Here is an 11,220-nt window from a genome sequence, read left to right as displayed (position 1 = left end):
GTGACAGATTTAGACAGGCTTTGTTTATCACACTGATATGTCATTGCATTAAGTTTGGTTTGGCAGCCTCTGATTCGCAAAGCAGCCATCGCCCATGGAGGGTGGCCCTTTGTCTAGAAGAATGTTTGAAAAAACCTTTGTCATGTGGCCCCTGAGTTCTGTTTCACAATATCCTGATTTGCGGAGCTAATCTGCTCTCAACTACGAAGTCCTTTTGCTTCGGTAAAAATAACCGTGGCATCTCGTCATGTTTACAACGACATCGTTCATATGAAATTGAATTATCACCGTCGAAATTATTGATGGGAGACGGGATCTAAGCCGAATCCTCGCCGGTCTTCTCAAAATGAACAGTTCTCAGATCAGATGGGTAGGTCCATCCTCATACGTGAGAAGCTAAAACAGGAGATGACAGGGAGTAATCAACTACCAGTTGGTACCACAAGAGTGGAAATGAACACACTCAAAATAGATTATCTAAAGAGGAAGGGGGAGACGGAGGAGATCAACAAACAAAGTCGTATGTAATCTTTTCTAGTCAGCCGTCGAAGTTACGTCACAGGCCCGAGATAAGATGCCAATGCCATGACATGCTCGAGGGGCACATTAGAAAATCAAGCAACTTGTTGACAGCTTGCTTAGCTGGGAACGACTCAAAATAGAAATGCGTAATGTGATGAGTTATGTAATACAGCCTCTTCCAAAGACCACAGCTCTTGGCCAGCATGGTTTCTGACCGGACAAAGCATGCACGCTTTAGATTCCCCATCTAATCATAATCAAATTTAAAAACCAAACAAAATAACAATCTCACTCGTAATAATAATAACCGCCACCGCCTTTGCTATGTCACAACACACTCAACATCAACTAAAGAAAAAATTAAAAAAGCAGCAAAAACAAAGCTTGGAGTTTATCAAATAACTTGGTCCTTCAAGAGTAAAAATATAGTATATACCATTATTAGCATTTAGAGCAAACGTTAAACAATTAGGGTTTTTATTTTTACAAAAAATTTAATATATAAGGCCACAAGTAGCACATGGGGTTAGGCATACATACTACCCAATTTAAATGAGATAACTATGGACGAACGGCCCATAGACAGAAAATGACCCAAAAGTCATGGAACAGTAACCCTTCTCGGCACACTGAGTAGAAGGGAAGCCGGCTGAAACTCACCGTCATCGTGGCTGTTGGAGCAGGAAAGATAGCCTCGGCCAACCCAAGTTCTCAGTGAAGCGGTTGTTGCACATCCAGGCGAACCCAAGTTCAACTTTCAAGGCTATGTGCGAGAAGCTGCCACATATGCCCGTGTAAAATTTCTGCTATCCAATAAGTGCATTTTCAAAGACAAGGATTATCCAGTGCATATCCCTATAAGTTGACCAATAATTCCTATACTAATTCCTTACCCTGGTGTCATCATCAGCAGCCCCTACAGCCAAAACTCAACAAATTTCTAGAGCCATTTAATAACGATGTTGAACTTAAATTACACGTCAACCTTCTTCCAATGCTCCTTTTCAAATATTATTATCTCACATCATTAAAGTGATGGTTTACTTCTGCATTCCCCATCGAAAAGAATTTCCCACTAAACATCTTCTCGCTTTAAGCAGTTTAAGTTGAAAGAGTGGCAGGGAAGCAACGACCATAACTTATTGTAATTAATGCTCTTCAGGACTGATTCAAGCTGTTGTCCTCTTTTTCGACTAAAATATATGTAAAATGAATGTAAATATGCTCTCTTAAAATGATGCCATCTAACTCTTCGGCGTCTTCCAAATCAATCCTGATTCTTAGTTACTAAACCCACGCGGTTTTATAAGACAACTAAATCCTGACCTTGAAACCACAATATGGCTCTGACATGATGCTCCACAGGTAGCTGCCTGGGCGTTTTGCTCCAAGCTCCTATATGTGGGTAAGCAATGGTTAGACACTACATAGGTAAGCAGTAAGATCGCACATAGATACGCATGTACGTTCATAGTCTACTCCATTGGGTTATTGTGTGAATGAACAAAGAGATCTCAACATTGGAAGTTAAAAACTAGTCGGGAAATCAGTCATGAGTGTTTATTACATGTCTACAAACTAAAAAGTGAGAAAAGATGCATATTGCAGAGGGAGTTTTCTTTTTAATTGAATACAATATCCTATGCTTTTCAAGGAAGGAGTCAGGGTCCGGCTCTATAAGACCAATTATGATTCAAATGATATCGGGACAATGCTCATAGGAAGATATATCAACCTCACAGATGCTTTAGGGGTAAGGGGAGGGCCACCCCACACTGTGTAGCCATTTAGTATCTTTGGACTAGAGATACCATTCAAATAACAGAACATTCTATGAGAACTCAATCAGGCAATTGACTGAAGAGTGGTAGCAGTTAAGTGATCATTTGGAATATACGCAATGATTGGGTAAAATGTTAGTAAAAATGCTTACGCAAAGCAATAGCCAAAAGGTAACTCCTTCCCAAACTTCCAGACATAAATTTTAAAATTCATTGCAGACAGATGCTCACTTCAGGATTGCAGGAGTCAACCGATGATGACTGGGTTGATGCCAATGGCTAATTCAGCATTGCCTGGAAATTATTGCTGTCACTTCAAGCGGAATACATGGGATAACTGCATGCAAGAAATGGAATCTCAGCTCATTTAATAATATCCAAGTTTTATTATGGTCATATAAACTAGAGCAATTAAACAAATGAATGTATCAGATCTTGAAATAAACTCCATGCTAATGTAAGAGAGAAATCTTCAGAAATTTTCAATGCCATACACATAAACCTCAGCAATTAGTTGGTTCTCCCTTTCTCTCTGCTAAGGCTGGAAACTTTTTCTTAATAAACAGTATTACTTACCCAAGGTCATAATGTAAATTGTGTTGCATGAGTAATGCAGTTTCCATTACCAGCATCTTTGTGAAACGAGACTTTTAACACTGTAAAAAAAGGGCAATATTTCTTGCTAACTACTAGATAAGTATTGGAGACTAGATGATTGTTGGGATGTGACCCTATTAAGTAATCGTAACGAAAAAGACAGACAAGGTTCACAAACTAGAGTTAGCAATGCTTACAACATCACCAGCACAACTATAAGCAAATTAAACAATTACTGAATTCAACAAAAACAGACATATATATACACTCGTGTAGTTTATGAGTAACCCCTGCAGCCAAATTGAAGATGAAATAGTTCTCATGAGGGCATTTTCACCTTTTTCAGGAGAGCAGACTTAAGACAAGTATGTAGTTCCTTTTTATTTTTTATTTTTGGTTACATAGTTTTTCTTGTGTGTAGTTTCTCAGATAGATGGATAGATACATGAATAGATATCAATACATAAGAATTGCATTGTCATTGGTAATATCAGAAAAGGTAAGTGACAAGGAATGGTAACAAATGAAAGTACATCTACAGTATGTACGGAGCTTGAGGCAATTGCAGATTTTCAAAAACAATGAAGCATAAGAAGAATGAAAACTCAACCGAATTGATCCAATACACCATATGAAACCAAAAAGAAAAACCTTTTTTTTTTTTTATAAGTGAAACCAAAAAGAAAAACTCATTAAAAAAAATGGACAAACTGGCTCTTTTCTATATTTCAAGAGGTTGTGCATACTTTACTCTTTTTACTTCTATGATAACAACAGCTGAGAGTACATCGTGTCAACTGAGCTGGATGAATTGAACAAGTCATGATCCTATGAGGTTACAAGAGAATAATCTCCCAATAAATATTCTGCTGCTTCAGCATCTCCTATATTTCTTGAACTTCGAGAGAAGATGAACATACTGCCCCTTTTCCACCATATGTCTTATTACATCATGAGCTTCAGAAAGTTTTCCAGCATTTCTCAAATTACTCACTAGTGTGCTGTACACAAGGAAATTTGGATTACAACCTCTAGATTCCATTTCCTTAAGCATTGAACATGCCTCCTCAAATTTTCCCACCATACAAAACCCACGAATCATGGAATTGTATGTGAATACATTGGGAAGATGTCCCTGGATTATCATCCCATCAAACATTTCCTGAGCTTTTTCAAACTCCCCAGCCACAATATATCCCGTGATCATCACAGTGTAACAAACCACATCTGGTGTACAACCATTCTTTATCATTTCAGTGAAAAAATAGATGCAGGCATCCAAATTTCCAGCCCGGCTAAGTCCGTCTATCAATGTAGTGAAGTGAAGAACGCTTGGGTCAAAACCCACTTCCTTCATGTGATTCAAAAGATTAAGTGCTGCAAGCGGTTTGTCTCCTTTACCTAGAACATGAAGAAGAATATTATACGTATGAAAGTCTGGAGAATATCCACTTCTACCCATTTCATCAAGCAGTCTATGGAACTGATCCAACTTCCCCAACCTATACTTCGCACACATGACAACATTATAAGTTAGGATATCTGGAGAATGACCCTCACCTAACATATGTTGATACACCCAGTCAATCAACTTGTATTGGTTTACCGTGAGAAGGGAAACTAGAATTGCATTGTATGAATGTTTGAACGGCCGATAATTAAATGTCTTTGATTTGATGAACCTCTCCACAACTTTCCTTGCCAATCCTGCCCCACCACAAGTACATATCAATATGTTAAATGTTCGTGCGGTAGTTGGAAACCCATTTTCAGTCATCTCATCAACTAGCCTCCACATTGCCCTAAACTCCTCACAATCTGCAAATATCTTCATTATTAAATGGTAAGAATTCAACGTGTGCCTGTAATTCTCCTGCTGATCAGACCACACGAAAAACTTATACGCTAATTTCGCACACCGCAACTTATTAGAATGATTTACATTCCGCAAAATCCCCAATAGAACTTCCCTGACGAGAAGCCCCGAAAGCCTTACATACAACTCGTCTAGAGCCAATTTCGTATCAAATCCTGGGCCATCTTGCTCGAGAACATCAAGAACCCTTCTAGCATCAATCTTGACATTATCAAAGAAAACCCGCCTCGCTGAGAGTCCCCGGACATGCGTTTCATCTACATTGGTGCTCGGTTTTTCTTCCGAAATAGGATCAAAATCTGAATATCTCCACGCTCTTTTCAAGGGTTCCTCAATTACTCGAAACCCATTATCAACCTTATCACCATAAAAGCTGCGGTCGCAGAACTCTCGAGAAATGAACAAAAAGTAGGATATTTTGCGAAAAACTCTGGGACCGAATAGATAAATAGAGTTCATTTCTAATACCCATTATATCTGGAACTCTACAGTACCCACCAAACTGAAGAAGCCCACTAAAAGATCGAGAATTCTTAGCATATACAGATCCAAAAGGTTTGTACAATCAAATTTCGGGATACCAATTAAAAACGAAAAGGCCCAGATACATAAAATGGGTTGACCCGAACAAGAAATGCTCATTGAGCAAGGAACTCGCTTGTGAAGTATAGACTAGAGTCCGATCGGGGAAAAGGATTGGAGCTAGTGAAGGAAACAAGGAATTTACCTGCGATTGAGCTGGTTGGTAGGGCGATATCAGTCTTTCTGAGCTAGTACCGCGTGAGGTTCGGCTGCTGTAAAAGAGGAAGCGGAGGCCGCTATTTGGGAGAGAGAGAGAGCAGCTGCCCTCCGTGCGAGGGTAAACGGGAAGGACATTTTGGTATTTCCAGCAGGAGGAGTTCGCAATCGGGGCAAGTCATGTCGTTAAAAATATTAACTTTATCTCCTTTCATTCTATTTAATCATAATAATTTTTTTAATTTTAACATAAAATATTATAAATAATTTAATTTTTTTTAAATTTTAAAATAATAATAATATTAAAAATATATTTTAATAATATTTTATTCAACTTTTAACTTTCATCTTTAATTCAACTCAGCTCAATATTTAAACACAACAAATCCAAGTTGAATCTATAGAAAAATAAATTTTAAAAAAAATTAAAAATTTAATATACAGTCACTTTTATATATTTTTTATATTCTATTAATATAATTTGTTATATCATTTTTTAAAAAATATAAAATAATTAATTTAATCAATCACATATAAAAAATACGTAAAAATGACTATAAATAATAAAACTCTTTAACCTCCGGTATATATGCATTAAGGAGGTCGTCAGGTGTATTATATAGTAATTTTCATTATTATACATGATGGTTGTGAACGTTTATGAGATTTAATAGAATAAAAATAGTTTTATTGAATGCTTTGTTTTTTTCTCGATCAAAGATATAATAGGCTATGTATTAAGTTTTATTATCGTGCAGTGCTTACATATATAAAGAATTTATATAAAAATAAATTCACAAACTGTAGTTTGATATCATTTCCTACGATCAATTAGATGTAAATTTTAATAAAAATAATTTTATAAATAGTAGTATCAAGACAAACTTGCTATTAAAAATGGTAATATCAGTATAACAAGTGTCGAGAATGAACAAAAGTGAGGAACTAGCGTCTTGAGAATTCATACTTGCCTAAACTGAATAAACCAATAACTAGCTGACGAGGAACTTGATTTAGAATTACACAAAGTACCTTAGATCAATTTATATTTGCATAGATGTGGAAATATAGTTGCAAGTAATGAGATTGACAACTAGTAATTTGCATGTTAATTTTTTATTTCTCTGTCAAAGTTGAAAAGGTTACATTAGGCTTCTCTGAAATGGACTCTTGAGACTGGTTTCTCTACGATTCTAAATTGTGTGGAAGGGCTAATTTTGCTTGGAGATTTGATATATAAAATGACCAATTTATTGCATCTTCCATGAACTGAAGTACTCCATATTACACACACCAGCAGCTGAAAGTGTCATGCTTACTGTTTTATTCACACAATATCAAACCACGCATTTGAATCTAAAAGAGACTTGAAAAACAATTTAACTCTTTCTCACTTCTCTTGAAGTCTTCTTCCCTCATCTGTTGTGCGGCTACTGTTTCCTCCATCTTCATTGGCAGAAGGGGAAATACCCTCATTGCCTGTAAAGACACAGGACGAGAAAATCTAATTATTCCTAGATTGGACACACTCAGAATGTTACTAAACGCTTGAAATTTTTCTGTTTTATGACTTCAATTTTGACAAGACACAAAAGGCATTAAGACTTCGATGGGCTAAATCTTCACGACTGCAGATGCAGTACTTTGTTACCAAGCCTAAAATAACCATAAAAGAAAGCTTAGAAAATTACCATACGAGGAACCATGGGGTTGTGCAGAAACTTGGGGCTGAGACTCTCCCCCTAGTCCAAACCATGAACCAACAGCACCTTTAAGCGTATTCACCATACCCTTCCCGGGGCTATTATTTACATCGCTCGATTGCATTCCTTGGTTATAATTGTCTTCCTTAGTGCCCAACTGCCTTGCCACCTCCGCTTCGGTCCCCTTGCCCGTAGGCTGCATCTCTCCTTTCTCTGGCTTTTCGTTCGTATCCAATCTCTGGCGGACTTCAGTCTCGGATGTCATATCCTTCTCTCCATATCCTAGCTTTGAAGCAACAGCATTCTTCACAGAGATTGCTTTGTCAGCAATGGCAGATGTGGCATATGAGGTTTTCTCAGTGGAACTCTTCTCGTTCATTGGCTCCTCAGATATATCATGAGTGTCATCCGGCAGTTTGGTGGCATCAAAGCTTTCTGAGTGTTTAGATTTATCTCGGACAATTTTGGCCTCCGAAGGAACTGGCTCTGGAGAGAACTGGTCATGTCTCCCGGTAGGTGATTTGGGAAACTGCTTTCTTATTGAAGTAGGTGAGTTATCATCTGCTCCAGTTGGTTTTGGCTTCAATTCATCATGTACTTCCATTTTGTCAAACGATTGAGGAATTGGGGCGATTCCTGCCTCCTCACTACCTGGTGCATTTTGCATAATTCAGTGAGATGAAAACTAAACTCGATGGAGTTCCTAAGACTATAGATATAGAACATAAATACTTTCGAAATTTTAAAACAAATCTGTGGAGAGAACACTCCCACCATATCATATCAATCAAATAAACGTGCAAACCTGTTAATGTAATTATTGCTGTATAAAAAAAGTGACCTAACCTGTGCCCGTGGGATCAGTGACTTTTGTCTGATAAATTGCATGCGTGTGGAGTTCAGATATGTCCTTACGCGAGCGAGGATCCTCTTCTAAGCCCATCGGTTTTTCCAAATTGACTTTAGGTTTTCCCGTACCTTCTTCGCTAGGAACAAAGGCTTTAGTTGGTTTTGGCTTCGGTTCATCATGTACTTTCATTTTGTCAAACGATTGAAGAATTGGGGCGATTCCTGCCTCCTCACCTCCTGTTGCGTTTTTCATAACTTAGTGAGATGAGAAATAAACTCGATCGAGTTCCTAAAACTATAGAATATAAATACTTTAAAAATTTTAAGACAAATCTATGGAGAAAACACTCCCAACATATCATATCAATCGAATAAACGTGCAAATCTGTTAACGTAACTATTGCAGTATAGAGAAAGTGACCTGACCTGTGCCCAAGGGATCCATGACTTTTTTTTGATAAATTGCAGGTGTGTGGGGTTCTGATCTATCCTTAGGCGCGGGAGAATCCTCTTCCATGCCCATCGGTCTTTCCAAATTGACTTTAGGTTGTTCAGTACCTTCTTCGCCAGGAACAAAAGTTTTAGTTGGTTTCGGCTTCGGTTCATCATGTATTTTCATTTTGTCAAACGATTGAAGAATTGGGGCGATTCCTGCCTCTTCACCGCCTATTGCATTTTGCATAATGCTATGAGATACGAATTAAACTCGATCGAGTTCCTAAGACTATAGAATATAAATAATTTCAAAATTTTAAGACAAATATGTGGAGAGAACACTCCCACCATATCATATCATATTCAATCAAATAAACGTGCAAACCTGTTAATGCAACTATTGCAATATAGAAAAAGTGGCCTGACCTGTGCCCGTGGGATCAGTTACTGGTGTCTGATAAATTTCAGGATTGTGGGGTTCAGATCTATCCTTAGGCTCGGGAGGATCCTCCTCCAAGCTCATTGGTCTTTCCAAATTGACTTTAGGTTGTCCAATACCTTCTTCGCCAGGAACAAAGGTTTTAGTTGGTTTTGGCTTCGGTTCATCATGTATTTTCATTTTGTCAAACGACTGAAGAATTGGGGCGATTCTTGCCTCTTCACCGCCTGTTGCATTTTGCATAATTCTATGAGATGAGAATTAAACTCGATCGAGTTCCTAAGACTATAGAACATAAATACTTTCAAAATTCTAAGACAAATATGTGGAGAGAACACTCCCACCATATCATATCATATCAATCAAATAAATGTACAAACCTGTTAATGCAACTATTGCAGTATAGAAAAAGTGGACTGACCTGTGCCCGTGGGATCAGTGACTTTGGTCTGATAAATTGCAGGATTGTGGGGTTTAGAACTATCCTTAGGCTCGGGAGGATCCTCCTCCAAGCTCGTTGGTCTTTCCAAATTGACTTTAGGTTGTCTAGTGCCTTCTTCATCTGGAAGAAGGGTTTTAGTTTGTTTTGGCTTCGATTCATCATGTACTTTCATTTTGTCAAATGACTGAAAATTTGGGGCAATTCCTACCTCTTCACCACCTGGTGCATTTTGCATAATTCATTGAGATGAGAACTAAACTCGATCGAGTTCCTAAGACTATAGTACATAAATACTTATGAAATTTTAAGACAAATTTGTAGAGAGAACACTCCCACCATATCATATTCAATCAAATAAACATGCAAACCTGTTAATGCAACTATTGAAATATAGAAAAAGTGGCCTAACCTGTACCCGTGGAATCAATGACTTTGGTCTGATAAATTGAAGGAGTGTGGGGTTCAGATCTATCCTTAGACATGTGAGGATCCTCCTCCAAGCCCATTGGTCTTTCCAAATTGACTTTAGGTTGTCCCGTACCTTCTTCGCCGGGAAGAAGGGTTTTAGTTGGGTCAGTGGCTTTAGTCCCATAATCTCCAAGTGGAGGTGATATAGGTGTATTTTGCGGCGCGTGAGGATTTTCCCCACTGACCATTGGGTTTCCAAATTTGAACATGGGTTGACCTGTATTTGGCTCAATGCCCTTAATTGGCTTGATTATTTTGCTCTCGTGTCTCTCTCCTGGGGATGGAGCGTCTTCCCTCGTGGCTGCTGACCTCCCAAAATCGAGCTTGGATTTCCCTGCATTCTCAGTCTCTACAGGGAAAGCACTCCTAACAGGAACAAACTTAGATTCTGCAAATATTCAAAAGAAAATTACTCAGATTCTGAAAAACTCAAATTGACGCAGCAAAAAAACACTTGAAAGCCTATTCTTCAAGCTGTTTTTTATTTATTTTTATTTTTTTTCGAAAAAAAAGGTCATGCAGATCACAAAAATGGGATACTATATATCAGACACCAAGGATCACTCCGATAATCATGATGATGAGAATTGAGAAGACTAGTTGCGTCAATTCATGCAAGGTTCATACAAAATCCTATATTTATACCATCCAAATTCCATATATCAAATGAAACGATCTATAACAAAGATCGGCAAGAAACCACAAGACAAATCAAGTCGATCAACTGGTAAGTTAATTGCATCTAATTAAGTATGCAAAAGAAATATACCTGTTCCGGCATGAACTTCGGGATCCTCAACCATTTTCTTTTCCTCATCTAGATCATGATCATCAGGAATATAGCGCTCGTCAGGATGATGTTCATCATCATGGTCGTGACCATGGCCATACTTCTTGAGCGTATCCTTTATTTTCTTCGCCTTTGCCTTTACCTTCGTCAACACCGACGTCTTCTCATTGGACTGCTCATCTTCACGACCTTCCGCCACTGCAAAACCGAACACACACAGTCACGCGCACAAAAACCTAGCACACAGATGTTACATGCATGTTTACTTCCCAGAAAAGAAAGAACTTACGGGGAAGCAGGCCGGCATTTTGGGAGTCATCGGCGTGCATGGTGCCTTGAGGATGTTCTATTCGTGAATCCATAATGCAAAAAAGAATAAAAAAAACTGCAATATCTAGAGAAGATGAAATGCTTGGTCGTTATGCTGAACGTCACAAGAAACAGAGAGCGCAAGTAAGGAGATATTTCAAAAAAAAATAAGGTCGGAAGGTTTATAGAAGGGAGCCAAGACACAGCAGCTTGCCACCTTCGCATGGATGTGGCGCTTTACATGTGATGACACGTGTTACCACCGACACGT

The 11,220-nt window shown here is 38.2% G+C and overlaps 2 protein-coding genes across 10 annotated transcripts; both read right to left on the bottom strand.

The window, feature by feature from the left end:
• Positions 1–912: 912 nt before the first annotated feature.
• On the bottom strand, positions 913–5,695 carry LOC122303240 (pentatricopeptide repeat-containing protein At1g55630-like). 7 transcript variants are annotated; one of them, XM_043114916.1, is made up of 4 exons: positions 4,461–5,695; positions 3,647–4,301; positions 2,535–2,640; positions 913–1,917 (listed from the first exon to the last, which is right to left on the bottom strand). In XM_043114916.1, exons 1-2 carry the CDS (start codon positions 5,233–5,235, stop codon positions 3,775–3,777), a joined length of 1,302 nt encoding a protein of 433 aa, XP_042970850.1. In that variant the 5' UTR covers positions 5,236–5,695; the 3' UTR covers positions 913–1,917; positions 2,535–2,640; positions 3,647–3,774. The 7 variants fall into 7 exon arrangements, with proteins under 7 accessions (XP_042970850.1, XP_042970849.1, XP_042970846.1 ...); XM_043114915.1 differs by having other exon boundaries at positions 913–1,325; positions 1,849–1,917; positions 2,456–2,640; positions 3,647–5,694; XM_043114912.1 differs by having other exon boundaries at positions 913–1,299; positions 1,849–1,917; positions 2,456–2,640; positions 3,647–5,694.
• A 1,054-nt stretch (positions 5,696–6,749) lies between these two features.
• LOC122303239 (low-temperature-induced 65 kDa protein) lies at positions 6,750–11,107 on the bottom strand. 3 transcript variants are annotated; one of them, XM_043114906.1, is made up of 9 exons: positions 10,930–11,106; positions 10,620–10,838; positions 9,792–10,238; positions 9,362–9,601; positions 8,928–9,167; positions 8,493–8,732; positions 8,064–8,303; positions 7,206–7,868; positions 6,750–6,993 (listed from the first exon to the last, which is right to left on the bottom strand). In XM_043114906.1, exons 1-9 carry the CDS (start codon positions 11,000–11,002, stop codon positions 6,905–6,907), a joined length of 2,451 nt encoding a protein of 816 aa, XP_042970840.1. In that variant the 5' UTR covers positions 11,003–11,106; the 3' UTR covers positions 6,750–6,904. The 3 variants fall into 3 exon arrangements, with proteins under 3 accessions (XP_042970840.1, XP_042970842.1, XP_042970841.1); XM_043114908.1 differs by lacking the exon at positions 8,928–9,167 and having other exon boundaries at positions 10,930–11,107; XM_043114907.1 differs by lacking the exon at positions 9,362–9,601 and having other exon boundaries at positions 10,930–11,107.
• Between the last annotated feature and the right edge of the window lie 113 nt (positions 11,108–11,220).

Source organism: Carya illinoinensis, chromosome 3 (assembly GCF_018687715.1).
Source record: "Carya illinoinensis cultivar Pawnee chromosome 3, C.illinoinensisPawnee_v1, whole genome shotgun sequence".
Lineage (NCBI taxonomy): Eukaryota > Viridiplantae > Streptophyta > Magnoliopsida > Fagales > Juglandaceae > Carya > Carya illinoinensis.
This window is presented reverse-complemented; position numbering and strand designations above follow the sequence as displayed.